At 41.1% G+C, this 18289-nt stretch overlaps 1 protein-coding gene across 7 annotated transcripts in view; it reads right to left on the reverse strand.

Moving 5' to 3' along the window:
- The window catches only part of LOC146662873 (rab3 GTPase-activating protein catalytic subunit-like), a 56493-nt gene that overhangs the window by 14802 nt on the left and 23402 nt on the right, over positions 1-18289 (reverse strand). For 6 of the 7 annotated variants that reach the window (XM_085415442.1, XM_085415446.1, XM_085415445.1 and 3 more), the window contains 4 exons: positions 6244-6299; positions 4198-4276; positions 3970-4102; positions 775-853 (listed from right to left, as the gene is read on the reverse strand). In XM_085415442.1, the coding sequence (XP_085271568.1) occupies positions 775-853; positions 3970-4102; positions 4198-4276; positions 6244-6299 (347 nt within the window). Of the gene's footprint in view, positions 1-774; positions 854-3969; positions 4103-4197; positions 4277-6243; positions 6300-6389; positions 6495-18289 lie in introns of all 7 variants that reach the window. The other variant, XM_085415447.1, reaches the window with a different exon arrangement.

Raw genomic sequence — 18289 nt, forward strand, 5'->3', positions numbered from 1 at the left:
ACTGTATCTAGCTCACATATCCATTTAACCTGTGGGATTATAATATTATTTTATGCCATGTTAGACCCCTAATTAAAGATTGTGAATTATTATGTAGTTTTAGTTTGCATTATTCTCCTGAATTAGACGAAGCTGATAACTATTGCATTTGTTAAACTGATTTGCATTACATTAGACTGCTGATTTATTGTGAATGAATGATATTGTTTTATGATGCATTATACTGCTGAGTTATAAGAAATAGTGTTCGCAGAAAGTCATCGCCTTATTTGTCTGATTAGAAGAGAACAGAACATACTGGAGAGGTTTTCTGCCCCATCTCAGCAGGAGCAGATAAACAGGGAGCCAAGGTCGTAGCTTAGGCGCCGTGTGAGGGAAAGAATGTGAATGTTTAGGCTTTATGATTAGGTGGGGGCCACTAGAGGCTATAAGAGTTTGATCAATGCTCCACCATTTTGAGATCTGATGCTGTCTGCGTACGGTGTCCATCTCCCACGCGTGTGATCATTAAAATCATCGTTTGACTCAACCCGGCTGGACCAGTGTTGTTATTTTGGTTTTTCCTCTTGTATCCATCCCCAATATTTGAATCCGTAACAAACCTAACATGCACATCTTTGCACTGTGGAGGAAACCTGCGCAGGCACAGTTACAGGATGCATCTCCACACAGATTTGATCCGGGACCTTCTCGCTGTGAGGCGTGCAGATAAATGACTCCACTCCACTTTGAGTGAAGCAGTTTTTTAGCATAAAAAGTAAAGACTAAACTTACCATCTGACCAGGCAGTGGGCTCGTGGAGGGAAATCATTGTTCATACAGAGAAGATCCTGCATTGCCAACGGTATAGCATCTGCCAATAGAAGAACTGTGTCAAAAACATTGTTCATTTTAAACACCATCTGAGGTGCATATGATTATTAAAGTGGGACATCTACCAAAATAACTGTACTGGGTTGACTTTCACAGATGCTCATTTCTGTTGCGGCCACAAGGTGGCAGTAATTTACTGTCCTGTACATCACTGGTGTCTCTAGTGATGTACAGGACAGACCCAGCTGACTTACAGGCCAATCTCCAACCTTCCTTTCATATCAAACATCCTTGAAAGAGTAGTTGTCAAACAGCTAACAGATCATCTGCAGAGGCTTATTTGAAGAGTTTCAGTCAGGTTTCAGAGCTGAAAAACAAACCTCCAGGTTCATTATGACATTTATAAAGAGAAACTTCACAATTATAATTTACAACTGAGGAATGCAAGGAGGTCCTACTTCTCTGACATCATCACTAAAAACAGCCATAATGCTCGGGTCTTATTTTCTACAGTTGACAGGCTAACAAACCCTCCTGTGTCAGTGGCAGCTGAACTTCATTCGACCATGGCCTGCAATGACTTTGCCAAATTCTTCACTGAAAAAATCCAAAAAATTAGACAAGCAATTGGTACATCAACAGCAGATCCAGGATATGTACTGTGTCCACCAAAAAACTGTTTAAACACCATGAAACAGTTTCAACCTATTAACAGCAAAGACCTGGAGGACATCTTAGGTAAACTGAACTCCTCCTCCTGCTGTTTAGATGTCCTGCCAACAAGTTTTTTCAAAAAGGTCTCAAAGACTTTAGAGTCAGACCTGTTACAGATCGTCAGCTTTTCTTTAATGTCAGGTGTGTTTCCAGAACCACTAAAAACTGCTGTAATCAAACCTATACTGAAAAAGGACAATCTTGACAAGACACAAATGAACAACTACAGGCCGATCTCAAATCTCCCGTTTTTAAGTAAGATCATTGAAAAAGCAGTTTCCCAACAGCTCAGTTACTTCTTAAAACAGAATAATTGCTACGATGCCTTCCAGTCAGGTTTTAGACAGAACCACAGCACTGAAACCGCTCTGACAAAAGTGTTTAATGACATATGTCTGAATACAGACAGTGGAAAAATGTCAGTCCTAGTTTTACTGGATCTCAGTGCAGCATTTGATACAGTTGACCACAACATATTACTCAAACGACTGGAGAACTGGGTAGGTCTTTCAGGAACTGTACTAAACTGGTTCAAAACATACTTAGAAAACAGGAAATACTTTGTATCAATAGGTAACTTCACATCTGAGCAGACAAGTATCACATGTGGAGTTCCCCAAGGTTCCATCTTGGGACCCCTTCTGTTTAACATCTACATGCTCCCACTGGCACAGATTATAAACAACAACAAAATAAACTATCACAGCTATGCAGATGACACACAAATATATATCACAATGTCACCAGGAGACCGAGGCCCTGTACAGGCTCTTGGTAAATGCATTGAGGAAATCAATGACTGGTTGTGCCACAATTTTCTCCAGCTAAACAAAAACAAAACTGAGGTAATAGTCTTTGGCGCCAAAGAAAAACGATTACAGGTCACCAGAGAACTTCAATCTATACATCTAAAAACCACAAACCAGGCGAGAAAATTGGGTGTAGTGATGGATGCAGACCTAAACTTAGAAAAACACATTAAGACAATAACAAAGTCAGCTTACTATCACCTCAAGAATATATCAAGGATAAAAGATCTGATGTCTCAACAGGACCTGGAAAAACTAGTCCATGCATTCATCTTTAGTAGGCTTGATTACTGTAACAGCATCTTTACAGGTCTACCTAAAAAATCAGTCAGACAACTACAGCTCATTCAGAACTCTGCTGCTCGAGTCCTCACTAAGACCAAAAAAGTGGACCACATCAGTCCAGCTCTGAGGTCCTTACACTGGCTGCCTGTCCGTCAGAGGATAGACTTTAAAGTTCTGATGCTGGCCTATAAAGCTCTGAATGGTTTAGGACCAAAATACATCAATGACCTCCTGACCCAGTATGAACCATCCAGATCCCTCAGGTCATCTGGATCCGGTCTTTTATCAGTTCCCAGAGTCAGAACCAGACACGGAGAAGCTGCATTCAGCTTTTATGCTCCTTATATCTGGAACAAACTCCCAGAAAGCCTCAGATCAGCTGAAACACTCAGTTTATTTAAATCCAGGTTGAAGACTCACCTGTTCTCAGCTGCATTTGAATAAAGCACCAAATCCACACTTTAAGCTTAAATTTCAAAACTTACATTTAACTACTGATTTTATCTACTGTTCTGATTTTATCTGTTTTGATTTTATACACTGTTGTTTGTTTGTTTGTTAATTAGTTAGTTAGTTTATTTGCTTGTTTTATTCAATTTTAAATCATGCTTTTTATTTGTTCTTGTTTCTAATGTCTCTGTAAAGCACTTTGAATCACCTTGTTGTTGAATTGTGCTATACAAATAAACTTGCCTTGCCTTGCCTTGCCTCATCACAGCACAGAAACAGCTTTAGTGAAGGTTACAAATGATCTTCTTATGGCCTCTGACAGTGGACTCATCTCTGTGCTTGTCCTGCTAGACCTCAGTGCAGCGTTCAATTTCAAAGATGGAGCCTTGCTACCCTCCTCAGTGGACGCCCACTGCCATTCACAACCAAATAAGCAAGTATCCAGGTAACATTTCTGCTTTGCCTGCTTTTATTTGTACAAAGAAAAAAGGTGTTTATTCCTTTTTTTAAGCGGATACATCCAAACCTCGTGCTTTTTCCAAGGTTTACTTCATCAGTGTTTCAACAGTGGTGTGGGAGCAGGCTGTGGTACAAGCCAGAGTCAAAGCATGAAAACCAGAGGATGGAGGCCCACAGCTGTGCCCTGGGATGATGTTAATAATAATAAATATTTCTGCAAACCTGCAGGATAATAAAAACTAAAGCTACATAATAAAGGGTGTGGAGTCTGGATGTCAGCTTGTCATCGTTCTGATAACAAAATTCTGAAAACGTGACGGTCCTTCCACCACAGCCTGCATGTGCACTGAGCAGGACTGTCCAACACTGTCGACATCATTCACAACAAACAGTCAATGAAAAGCTGATGTTGATAATAGTGCAGACAAAGTGACTCTACCTTCCTCGAGGTTGTCCTTCCCATCATCCTCTTCACACTCTTGTTTCAGAAAGTAGTGGCTTATGTAGAACTTGAAGTCAGCAAAATTAATTTCCTGCGACTTCTCCGCCCAGGTTCCACTGGTGTATTCCCCCTGTGTTCAGATAATGCAGCATCATACGATGAAGGTGAGATACTTCCTTTCTGCATACTTCACACGCATGTAAAGATTTGATGAGTAAAAAATACCTTCTCTGGAGAAACCTTCCGTGCAGTGTTCCCTGTCAGCTTCCAATCATTAAGCACTTCCTCCACTCTGGACACAAAACTTCAGGCAGATGAACAGATTAGCCCAGCATACATGCACAGTGTCTGGTTCATGCTAAATAACCACTGAAACTAATCTTCAGAAATGAATTTCCCTCCAAGCACACTGTGCTTTAAATATTACATCTACAGTAAGCAATGAATATGACTGAATGCAAATGTTAACTGTGATTCGTTAAAGAGGCTGCAGCCATTTGAACTGCCTCTGCACACACGAGCTGCACCAACCAATGGATCAACATATTAGGACATGACAACGCAGTAATTTGCCGAGACAGTGCTTTGGTACAAACAACCATTTAGCCCCCCCCCCTCCCCCCTCCTCGTGACCTTTGGTTAGTGGCATTGTGATTTTGGAAGGAACCACTAAAACAAGAATCAATCTGATGCTAACATTGGCCAACCAGATCAGCTGCCTCAGTGTCTCAGAGTCCCTTGTTTTTTTTTCAGTGTGCGCTCGTGTTTCTCGTCATTTAATATATTTATTTAAGGGCTGGCTGTAGCTCAGGAGGTAGAGCAGGTCAGCTGCTGATCAGAGGGTTGGTGGTTCGATCCCCGGCTCCCCCAGTTTGCATGCCAAATATCCTTGAGCAAGATACTAACCCCGACTTGCTCTCCGATGCATCCATCAGAGTATAAATGCATATGTATGATAGTTAGAAAGCGCTCACCGTATAGATAATAGTGAGTGTGGCATGTTGTATAGACCACTTTGAGTACTCCAGGAGAGCAGGCAAGCGCTGTATAAGAACCAGTCCATTTATTTTATTACTGATTTTGAGGTTGAAAATTCCGACTTTTGACAGAGTGACTCTAATCTGTACCATCTAGCTATATTTAGTTTATTGTCACCTGACAAACACAAGGAGCCACAGCCTACTGGTTTACTGCTGTTTTGTTTAAAAAACAAAAACAAACAAACAACAAAAAACCCCAGCCTCCAACAGCACTGTAAACAACGGTAGACGGGTGCATAATAAGCAGCGAATAATGCAGAAAACAGACTTGAGATGGGAAACTTTTCTTGAAGCACACAGAGAGAGAGAGCTGTACAGGAAGTGTGATTTTATTGTGGTGGAAGCAAACCAGCCAAAGTATAAGAGATTTAATGACGATGAGTATCAAACGTGAAGCCTAGTCTGGATCTTCTTTTGCTGCTGGTTCAGTCAATTTTGGTCAGAGTGACAAAACCTGCAGCTCAGACTCTGTGAGCGGTCAGCTCATACGTCTGTGTACGTGCCGTCGGGTGAACGGTCCACGCTCTGTGTTTACGTCTTTGTGTGGAACCCGTGCAGCTGCTCTCATTTACTGTTTCAGCTGTTTGGTGATTGTTGAAATCGTTTTGTGAGGTTTAACCTGAGATTCTGGAGTTTCTGGCAAAATACATTTATATTTAAAATCGATTCAGGATTTAATGAATCAATATCACTTTATTCAAGCTAAAATCGATTTTAATTGGAATATCGATTATGGAAACCCACTCCTAGTTCAAACTTCTGGCTCAAGCCCTAACAAGCAGGTGAGTTCCTTATTGACAAATGTGTCTAATTACAGGTCAGTTCTTGGAAAATGCATTTTATTTAACGCACATTTTGTAATAATACATTTTAGTTGGCTATAGTTTGTTTGGTAATCAATATCCAGAAGATTATTTAAAAATGGCTCACACATATGGCATCAGTCTTCCTATTCATCTACACCGGAAGCACATCTATATCTGTGCAGTGTTATAGTTTTAGTGATGCTGGTGTGCGATATCAGAGTGGTGGTAAATGTATATGCACAGATACACAGCCTCACTCTTTAGCTTGACTATTTGAGGTTAGGTTCGCTGTAATATACAATCATGTTGTTATGTTTAGGCCTGAAGAAATAAATGCAGGTTCGTGTCTCCCGAGGGCGAGCTGTGCGGAACACGTAAAGCTGTGGACTAATCCTAGTTTTCAGAGTAATGACCAGCTGGCTTACCGCTCCCACTCGGACGCAGTGGTGAAGTCGGTGATCTCGAAAACCTCCGACTCGGGCTGCAAAACACAAACGTAAACGTAAAATCAGCTGTCGTATTGTTACAGCGCGCTTAACAACCACACTGACATGTTACAAAACAAACTCACATCGCTATCAGCAGCCATGTTGTTGCCTTTGGCTGCCTGATCGGTTCCGGAAACTAGGATGTTTTTCTACGCATGTGCGAAAAGGTGGTCGCTTCCTCTATAGTTCTTTCACAATAAAAGAAAACAAACAAATTCTAAATTCAGTTAAATTTTATTTGTGTAGCGCCAAATCACAACAACAGTCGTTGTGCAAAACTCATTCAGGCATTTAATGACAGGTTTCAAGATGTGAAGAATATCCAAAAGGAACTGGAGATGTTTGCTACGCCGTTTAATGTGCAACCATCTGTGCCAGACACTTTCCAAGTGGAAATAATTGGGCTGCAAAACAACTACGAGCTCAAAGCTAAGTATAACAGCCTCTCTCTGCTGGACTTTCACAAACTGTACTTTCATGCTGAGGCTTTTCCCATCCTGGCGAGACATGCCCTGAAATTTGCATCTCTGTTTGGGACAACGTACCACTTTGAACAGGTCTTTTCAAAACTGACTCTTGCAAAGAGGCGCTTCCACTCAAGACTAACTGAATCAAACTTGAAAAAGCAGCTTCGAGTGGCATCATCATCATCACTGCCAGCTGACATCAGACACCTCGCCAAAAAGAAACAGTTCCAGCCATCTCATTAGGTGAGTCTGATGAGCAGAAATGCAGCAGTAACACAGCAGCAGCCCAAGCAGAGAAGCCTCCTCCAGCTTGTCCGGGGAACGCCAACCCATTCTCAGACCAGCCAAGAGATGTTAATATAAGCAATTAGCAGGGTGTGTCAAAGAGTGAACAGAACATCGCCGAGTCAGCTGACAGCTCCATAAAATGTGTTTCCTACAGCAGCAAACAGGCTTCAAGAAGTGACAGTAAGGAGAGGTGTCAAGATCTGTGGGCCAGTCGGCCTCTTGTGTAAAGCACACAGTGATGCTGAAGTCATAGAGGCTGTGGTCAGGTCAGTCAGCCCAGGTTTCAGTATTCCTGACATGCCTGAGATAAAAGGACCTCACTCCCCGTTAGTTAAAGGAAATATTGAAAGCTCATCAAAAAACTGCTGACTTAACTCTTTGTGCTTGCATTTGCTCTCAGGAAGGCATCAGTGCAGCACCGTACCAGTGACAGTGAGGAAAGCTGCTCATCATTGGTTATGGCTCAAGAACTGCTCCAAAATCGAATTACCACCTCATTCCTGAAAAGCAGGCAGTTTATGAAAGATTTTGAGAATATATCAGTGATTCTTGAGATAAGGGACAAAACATGTCCAAAGTTTCTGTCAACACCATCAGATTTTTTAAAAAGTACAAAAAAATCAGGAATTATTGTGGGTAACTTACACTGTGAGGACCCCTTTACCACTTCCTGTTTGATACACATGCCATGAGGTCACTGCTCTGGTGAGTTTTTTTAATTTTTATTTCATTTATTGCATACCTTTCTGATAAAAAAAACTCTGTGTCACACCCATAGTGCATCAACACCACAGTAGAGGCCATAAGCAACTGATGAAAAACAAGATGGCGTCTGTCAGAAAAACGCGCTATGAGAGAAAGTAGGGTATTTTGTCAGCACCATCAGGATTTTTGCCTGACGGTGTTGACCCTTTTTCTAATGATTTTGGCAAATGTCACAAAAGTGTCCTATTCACTAATTATATTAAGTTATTTTTATTACTATTTCAGTCATATTACTTCCTGTGTATTTTACTGATATTTCTGCTTGACAGATGTGTTGAATATTATGGAATTTGCCTGATCTTGAATCTCATAGTTAATGTATACTTTATTAATCCTGTAGGAAAATGCTTAGTCCTCTGCATTTAACCCATTTACTCAGTGAAGCAGTGGGCAGCTACCAATCCATGACCCGGGGAGCAGTGTGTAGAGACGGTACCTTGCTCAAGGGTATCTCAGGATAGCCGCTGTTCAGTGGATTTGAACCCCCAACGATCATGGGGCAAACACTCTATCTACTGAGCTATCTCTGCCCCGAGAGCTGGTCTTTTAAGTGATGATGTATGAACCCTGCTTTCGGGTCCAAACTACTCTGTGTTTATTAAGGCTGTTGTGTTTTAACATGTTTTTATTCTTTTTTATCTTGTTCTATTTAATCTGAACAAGCCCCTAAAAACAGTCAGTGATCACTGTCAGCCTAACCATCGGGAACCCTCACGTTAACTTTTATCAAGTGGAAAAAAGTTTCACTGTGTTTATGTTACGCTAACATAGCTGTGTCGCTAGCAATCACGTAGCACATCATTATATACCAGCTAGTCCAACATCAGTAACCCTACAAACGTCACTGCTGTTTAGTTTTGTCTTCATTTATGTTGGAAGTGATAGCAGAGCTGGTGTTAAGGTGGAAACCGGCGAGCTAACTTCTAACTCTGTTAAATTTCATATATTCTGTTTTCATGGATGCCTGGATGTTACACCTGGTAAAACAGCCACACTGATCATTTTATTAAAGATGAAAGAATTTAGACAGTTTGTAACTCTCAGTGATGCCGCAGAGTTCCTTTGACTTTGGGATCTGCAGCGGAGTTTGGACCTGGAAACGGCTAATGACATCAGACTTAAAGACCGGATAGCATTTCTGTTGCTTAATACATATTTGTGTTGTGAATATTCATCCTTAATATGTGTAAATGCATATGCTTCAGAAAAATTATAGCAATTACAAAATGGTACATTTCAGGCTAGAATAGCAAAGAGGAAGCTGTCAGTAGAGGAACAAAAGAGAAGGAACAGGGAGGATCAAAAAATAAGTAGAGAAAAAATTAACAGCCAGCCTGAGTTTCTCATAAAGGGAAAGATGGACAAATAGAGTGAAAGAGGGAAAAATAAAGAACATCAGTGATCTGAAAGGAAGAGAAAAAAGGCAGAAGAGAAGGTTTTGGAAACTAGCACAGAGAGTCAAAAGTAGAGAAAGTCCAGCAGGGTCTAAACACACAACCACAGAGTACTTTAGGAATCAAGGAGCAGTAGGCAGCTACTTGCTGGTGAACTATTAAGATGTAGAACTTGACATGTGCAAAAACAGAATTGTTATGATGTGTCTTGTGATATTACAAAGGTTGTTAAGGTTTAATGGTCATTTTGAAAGAAATAATATCTTGCTTTCTACTCGTGTGTCACCACTTGTCAACTCCATAATATGGATTTTTTGTTTATTTTTCTGTTTTGAAGAACCATATATTTTCCTCCCTCATGATCTTCCAATAAAAATACGTAATTTTCTAAATAAATATGTAATTTTCATGCTGCTAAATATGATTGTTTCTTATGGAGATTAAATACAAGCTTCTGAAAATATGTATGACTGTAACTCTAATAATCCATCCATCCATTCATTCGCTTCCACTTATCCTTCTCAGGGTCGCGGGGAGCGCTGGAGCCTATCCCAGCTGTCATAGAGAGAGAGATGTTTCTCACCACATATCCAAACCGACATCATGACCAGCAGCTTTACAGCTGTGGCTCCAGCAAACATCAGCTGATACTAGAAAGTAATATTAAATAAAGTCTAACAACAGCTGATCAAGCTTAAACGTGCTGCTGTTTTTTAGCGCGACAACCGCTGGCTTCCTCTTTCTGGCGCAAAGTGGGAGATAAACTAACGAGAGAGACGATCAGCTGATCATTGATCAGTTTCATGATTGAAGTAGCAACAGGAGAGGGAGGGTGAGAGAATGAGAGAAGAAGAGACAGCTGACAGTGTAAAGACACAGAATAACTCCAGCTTTGTGTCTTTTTCCATTGTAGCTGAAGTCCGGGACAAACTGTGCTCCTTTTCACCTCAATACGAAACGAGTAATATTTTCTCTGAATGCGGGACAATTCCATTTTTTAGGGGACGGTTGGCAACTCTACTAACTAACCTTATGAATAAAATGAAGTTCACTATCAGTAACATCATAGCACCACCCAGCTGTAGAAACTCCATCATGCTGGCTAGTACGCAGTACGAGTTATTGTAACTGACTGTAAAAAGTCAGCACAACGAAAATAAACTCCACCTAAACTTGGTTTATATCTGACCCAGATAGACTGCAGGTCATAACTTCTTACCTGAAGTTCAGTTCACCTGACACTCGGACCGGCGGCCGCCTCGGGCCTCTGCTCCTCCTGCCTCACCTTTCCCTCATCCACCTGGCCTCTTGTGGCAGCTCCGCCATAGCCACCACCAAACAACTGTGAAAACGTAAAGTGGGCAGCATCTGACTGCATTTCAATGGAAGACTGCAAAGCTGAGTGCAGACTTGTTTTTATTTTCTGCTATTTTCCATTGTTTCAAACTTGTCCAGGCCTTAGACCTCAGGTGTGTTCTCCCAAGTAGTACTTAATGCATAAAAATACTATTTTCATGAAAACACTGAATAAAATGTTGCTTTGTTGAAAAAGAATATGTACATTTGAAAAATAACATAAAATCAAGTTATACAAAGTGTCTTTGAATGGCAGAGATGTGTGCACATACCACAGAGCCATGGCTCACTGTCTGAGTGTCTAAATGAGTTTCACAGGCATGAACGCTCGCTTGAAGTCGTTAATAATTCTTAACTTGTTGGATCTGCTGCTCACCACAAAGAAGCACAAGCATGAAATTTGGACTTTTAACCGTGTTTTTATAAGTTTTACAGCTTTTCCTAGTGATAAAAACCTCCTTTATTGCCATTCATGCTACACAAAGACATCAAGCAAATAACAATTAAATGACAGAAAAGTTTGTTTTTCACTTTTTACTACAGAAATCTCTGTTTTATATGACTACTGGCAGGGGATTTTTAAAAATCACCCCGCAGTTCTTCAGCTGAGACACCTGAGTTAGAAAACACAAACACTGCAGTTGTGTTTACTCGTGAGGACGGTCACAGAGCGCTCGCACAGGAGACATTCATGGACTCGCGCTCTGTCACCGTCTGCTTTCTTTCTTTATACAACAGGAATTAATACATTCGTTCAGTGACATGAGCATGTTCATGTGTGTGTGTGTGTGTGTGTGTGTGTGTGTGTGTGTGTGTGTGTGTGCGTGTGTGTGTGTGTGTGTGTGTGTGTGTGTGCGTGTGTGTGTGTGCGATGTCAGAACTGCTTGTTCAACTTCTTACTATCGCTGTGGAAAGATTCAGATACGAATATCAGAACACGTTTCATAAAGAACAATCAGCTCTGAGCAATGAAGAGATCATCATGCAGCATTCTATCACGAATAAACTTATATCATTAAAAGCTTATACTGACTAAACAAATACAATTTTCTATTGACATTCCCTCCTGTTGTCAGTATAACCTTTATACGGTTAATTTATGCGGTTAATCAATTTTCTATTGACAACTACAGTTTAAAAAACGAAAGGAAAAACTGTGCAGTTTGGGCAATGAGCTGTCAGGGCTTTTTTCTGTAATCTTACACGTTTATTTCTTACGATTTAAGTACAAAGAGCCGTGCCGACAGATTTCTGTCTTTGTCACATCAGCTTTTTCTTTATCATGTAGAAAAACAGTTAAATATGTCATCTTTACACTGACAGAAAGGAGAATTTCACTGGTCCAGCATACAGGGAGTGCAGAATTATTAGGCAAATGAGTATTTTGTCCACATCATCCTCTTCATGCATGTTGTCTTACTCCAAGCTGTATAGGCTCGAAAGCCTACTACCAATTAAGCATATTAGGTGATGTGCATCTCTGTAATGAGAAGGGGTGTGGTCTAATGACATCAACACCCTATATCAGGTGTGCATAATTATTAGGCAACATCCTTTCCTTTGGCAAAATGGGTCAAAAGAAGGACTTGACAGGCTCAGAAAAGTCAAAAATAGTGAGATATCTTGCAGAGGGATGCAGCAGTCTCAAAATTGCAAAGCTTCTGAAGCGTGATCATCGAACAATCAAGCGTTTCATTCAAAATAGTCAACAGGGTCGCAAGAAGCGTGTGGAAAAACCAAGGCGCAAAATAACTGCCCATGAACTGAGAAAAGTCAAGCGTGCAGCTGCCAAGATGCCACTTGCCACCAGTTTGGCCATATTTCAGAGCTGCAACATCACTGGAGTGCCCAAAAGCACAAGGTGTGCAATACTCAGAGACATGGCCAAGGTAAGAAAGGCTGAGAGACGACCACCACTGAACAAGACACACAAGCTGAAACGTCAAGACTGGGCCAAGAAATATCTCAAGACTGGTTTTTCTAAGGTTTTATGGACTGATGAAATGAGAGTGAGTCTTGATGGGCCAGATGGATGGGCCCGTGGCTGGATTGGTAAAGGGCAGAGAGCTCCAGTCCCACTCAGACGCCAGCAAGGTGGAGGTGGAGTACTGGTTTGGGCTGGTATCATCAAAGATGAGCTTGTGGGGCCTTTTCGGGTTGAGGATGGAGTCAAGCTCAACTCCCAGTCCTACTGCCAGTTTCTGGAAGACACCTTCTTCAAGCAGTGGTACAGGAAGAAGTCTGCATCCTTCAAGAAAAACATGATTTTCATGCAGGACAATGCTCCATCACACGCGTCCAAGTACTCCACAGCGTGGCTGCAAGAAAGGGTATAAAAGAAGAAAAACTAATGACATGGCCTCCTTGTTCACCTGATCTGAACCCCATTGAGAACCTGTGGTCCATCATCAAATGTGAGATTTACAAGGAGGGAAAACAGTACACCTCTCTGAACAGTGTCTGGGAGGCTGTGGTTGCTGCTGCACGCAATGTTGGTGGTGAACAGATCAAAACACTGACAGAATCCATGGATGGCAGGCTTTTGAGTGTCCTTGCAAAGAAAGGTGGCTATATTGGTCGCTGATTTGTTTTTGTTTTGTTTTTGAATGTCAGAAATGTATATTTGTGAATGTGGAGATGTTATATTGGTTTCACTGGTAAAAATAAATAATTGAAATGGGTATATATTTGTTTTTTGTTAAGTTGCCTAATAATTATGCACAGTAATAGTCACCTGCACACACAGATATCCCCCTAAAATAGCTCAAACTAAAAACAAACTAAAAACTACTTCCAAAAACATTCAGCTTTGATATTAATGAGTTTTTTGGGTTCATTGAGAACATGGTTGTTGTTCAATAATAAAATTATTCCTCAAAAATACAACTTGCCTAATAATTCTGCACTCCCTGTACAGTGAGCCACAGCCGCCCTATTTTGAAACTTCTTACATTTTCTCGTTACTTTTGGTTCAACAAATTTACAGGGAGTTATTGTTTCTGTCACTCTGAGCCTTCATTTAAAATAATCACCAGGGGACGTCACATAAAAAGAGATGACGTGTGCCATAGTAAAGGGTCCAAGTGGGCCGCTGTGTGGTTTTGATTTTTTGGCACAGCTCTGGAACGACTGCAGGTGTCCATAAGTTGTGGCCGCGGTACTTCAGCATCTAATGAGCCCTACAGAAGACGATCAAGCATAAAGGGAGTAACATGTCGTGGCAGGTAATTTCAAATGCAACGTTTCTATCAGCTGTGGAGATCAGGGAAATTATTTCACTGCTATGGTTCATGGTCATCATCATTACCACTGCAGTAATGACATTAATAACATAATCTACAGCATTGATATTGTATTCAGATGTTTAAACATATTGGTAGCCAATTAGCCTTTATTACAGGTGCAGTTATAACCACGTTAAACTGTTGAGTTAAATCTATAATCTTAAATGCTTTTGAATGCTTGTTATAATCTTAAATGTGTATGTGCTGATTCTGTTGCATTATAAAAGAAAGGCCTAACTCTGAGTACACTCTGTGTTAAAGTAGACAGGAAGCACAGGCTTTTGCAGAGCGTGCTTGTCAAAGTGAAAGTGACTTTGAGGAGCTGTGTGGATGCTATTTGAATAACCAGGTTATTCATTATTGTCTTTTATTCATTTATATCTTTTGATTAGGTTATTATGCACATGAGAATTGGCCTCTCTTCTCATAAGACAAAGTTCGTGTGAGGTCGAGCCACACACACACGCACACACACACACACACACGCACACACACACGCACGCACGCACGCACACACACGCACGCACGCACGCACGCACGCACGCACGCACGCGCACGCACGCACGCACGCACGCACGCACACACACACACACACACCTGCACACACTGTAGGTAGGCTTATGTTCTAGGTGAGAGTTCAGATATATTTTCTTGCAACGGCATTTTTGTGCGTGCAGAATTGCTAGTTTGTTGCAGAGCATGGCCCGAGGTTTTGGAGAAGCGAGAGTCAGAAGATGGACCTGGCATGGAGACGAGGCGATGTTCTTTTCAAACTGTGTTAAAAGTCATTGTGGTTTTGATTTGACGTATGCATGTATTGTATCTGATGACGCATGAGGGGGCGTTAACCCTGATGAATCAAAAGCAATCTGAAGTGTCTTTTTGGGCGGAGATCTACAGCTGATGTTTTGCGTGTACATCTCACCACGCTGCGTGTGGTCATTAAAATCAATTGTTTGACCAAGCTCTTCTGGACCATGGTTGTTTTTACTCTCCTCCTAAATATTGAACCCTTAACACAGCTCAACAAACATCAGCAAACACACAAACTGTTTTTGTGCAGTTTGTTTCACAGTTTGTTGCAGCTAAAAGCTGCTGTATTTCACAGAGACAGAAACGAGTTTGAGATAACTTCACTCAGAGATGGAGGGAAAATACTCTGTGGCCTGTTGAACTATCTCTGCTGCTCGTCTGCAGAAGTGACGAGTATCTCAGCCTTCCACACAGTGAGCCTTGTCTCTTCCTTCAGATTGTATCATGGACTTAAGATCTGTGGTTTGATCTCTCCTGGTTTATTTCTCAATGATCTCACTTGCTACAGTGACTACAATAAAAACATCCCGTTTGTGGAACAGCACATATGTGTCTGATCACTCTGCACTGCACGCTCAATACAAATCCCACCGCCAGTAAGGACCTCAGTCACAAAGAGAAAACCTCAACACATGCACAATACATGAATCCCAGCTGTCATAATGTGCACCAAAAAGGGATTAATACTGTTTTTTCTGCCCTTGCAGCGCTTTCTGTCATCTAGAGCCAGTTAATGTTTCCAGACCAGCCCTAAAGAAGTGAAAATGAATCCACTGTGTGTGCACACATGTCATTGATTTTAAGCCCCACAGATACAATCATAGTTTAACTGTACAATGCAATGTAGTCCAAATAATCCAGCACATATACAGCAGTGTTAGGGTTCAAATATCAAGGAGGGATACAGGAGGTAATCCAAAAAAATAACAACACTGATCCGGCCGGGTGAAGTCAAATGATGATTTTAATGACACGCGTGGAGAGACGACCGCTGTACGCAGACAGCATCGATCTCTAACTAACAATGCACGAGCAGATGTTTTATACCATTAGGGCTTAAATTTAATGACGCCCCTTCAACGTCAAACAGATACAATAGATACGTAGGTTTCACAACCAAAAAAGTTTCATTAACGATTTTAAAAAAAGTTCAAAAGAGCATCTTATTCGCCTCCGCGCCAGGTGTCTTCCGGTGGCTGTCTCCCCTCGCTTCTCCAAAACCTCGAACCATGCTCTGCAACAAACTAGCAATTCTGCACGCACAAAAATGCAGTGACCAGCAAATATTTGAACTCCTTGAACTCTTTCAAAATGCTATATTTTAGGTTTTACCTTTGGTAGAATCACACTTTTACTTTTCTGTGTTCGTGTATTTGAAGTGAAATTAAAGCTAATTATGGTTCAATGGCAAGAAAGTGAAAGTGGAAAGTGCTAAAAATAGAGAATTATCCTTTTAAGTGAATCTAAATATTTTCCTTCCTCTGTCTAAAAAAAAAGATTCATCTCCTCTCTCTGTTTATACCAACTCTACTGTCTGACTGGCTTTTGGAGACTCAGATTTGAAGCCAAACAGAAAAATCTATTTTGTTTTCACTGAATGTTTTCTAACAGTAAATATTTTTCTAACATTTGTTTCCAGTTTCTGTCTTTTCATGTGTTGTCCCTTAATCTGAACTGGAACCAAATGAAGCAGAGTGTAATCACCTACGAGCCATCCCGTCACAGTGAGTGGAAGCTACAGTATCATATACTGGCTCTTTGTGATTTACAATGTGAGCTATTCATGGTGGCCTAAAACAAACTGTGTGCATGCTCCTGTTGTTAAAGGGAATCCTCCTGCAAAGCCACAAGTCAGCGTCACCTCTGTTTCCTGGGCCCTATTTCAGGAAGCCGGTTTAGTGCAAACTCTGAGTAAGTATACCCTGAGTTAACGAAAACTCTGGGTTTTCGGTTTCACAAAGCGAGTTTAGATTAATTCTGAGTGAGTTACTATGACGACACACTCCGTGAAGCTAACCTGCCCCCTAGCAGGTTTACTTCAACTAACCCTGACGTTCTCCGCCTCTTTGTCAGAAACCTGACTGTAGGAAGTGTCAGACATGGCGTGTCCCTTCCTTGAAGAGCCAGTAGATGTTGAAGCCCAAATTCTCCGCAGAGCTCTCCGCCGGGAGAGAGTGATTAGAGCGCGTTCGGACATTTTATCATTTCCTGATGATTTTCTGTGTGAACGTTACCGTTTTTCAGCACAATCTATAATTTATTTGAATAACATCCTCAGGCCTAATATTGCTCATGTGACACATCGCGGACATCCTCTCAGTTCTGTACATATTATTTGTATCGCACTTCGGTTTTTTGCAAACGGGAGCTTTCTGTATAATATTGATGACGCTGAGCACGTTTCCAAGGCTACCGTCTGTCGGGCAGTCAGGAATGTTACAGTTGCACTGAAACGTCTCCTGTACTCGTTTGTGGTGTTCCCCGGTCATAGACCCACAAGATTTATCAAAGAGGGATGCCACAAAATTGCAGGTATCAGGATGAACGAAACTTAATTCATGATGTGGTGATACTTGAACTACTACTTAAATTTTACATTTATTTTCACGGTTCCCAGGCGTGATTGGCTGTATAGATGGCACTCACATTCCAATCATTGCTCCTTCAGTAAATGAAGGAGACTATGTGAACAGGAAGTCTTTCCACAGCATTAATGTGCAGGTACATAGTTCCCTGTAGCATTTCAAACTAACAAATTATTTCATTATAGTAATGGATGCTAATTTGTGTTCTCTGCACTGTGAAGATCATATGTGATGCTGCCAACATTATCACAAATGTGGAAGCCAACTGCTCAGCCTCTGTGAGTGGTGGTGGTGGAGGACCCCCACCTGTTTTTCGGGCCTCCGCTTTTTTTTCTGTTGGCTATAACAGGTCACATTTGAGCATACAGAGTAAGCAAATATGTACTTGTAATGTGCTCAGATAATTTCAATAAGTGCTTACAGAAAGAAAATTAATGTAGCCTCTAACTGCAATTGATTTACATGGGACAAACAGACCAAGCACTATGGCTCATAATACAATTACACCTTACCTGTTTGGACTATATTTTTATATTTCATTTTTACTTGCTGCCAGGAACGTTTGGGGCCTGTTGGGTTGCACCTGCGCTCACATCACATCACAAAATCAAATGTATGAAATAAAAAATAAAATAAAATATAATAAGATAACGTGTTAAATGGGTGGAAATCCCTAGATCAATGTTTAAATTAACACTCACGCATTGACTCTGTCGGCTATGTTTTGCCATGCATGCTCACTTTCTTTTGCAGCTGAGGCTGTGTTACTTTTTTCCCGCAAAATTTGCATGTTATCAGCATATACTGCCATCAGAATTTCGGCCTGAAGCGCTGTAAAATACATTGACCGCGCCTTCTTTCCCTCCGTCTCCATGGTGACTCGCTTAATCTGTGCTCCACTAATCAGGGCTTTATGTATCCTCGTGCGCGCGCTTAACTTGGGGTTAAAGCAACTCCGCGTTGATTGAACTAATTGTTATCAGCCTTTCTGAAACCGAATATTCCGAGTTGGACAGTTCGGGGTTACTCAA

The sequence above is a fragment of the Rhamphochromis longiceps genome, linkage group LG8 (genome assembly GCF_057381845.1).
Source record: "Rhamphochromis longiceps isolate RC_006_pf linkage group LG8, R_longiceps_female_GT1.1, whole genome shotgun sequence".
NCBI classification, from domain to species: Eukaryota; Metazoa; Chordata; class Actinopteri; order Cichliformes; family Cichlidae; genus Rhamphochromis; species Rhamphochromis longiceps.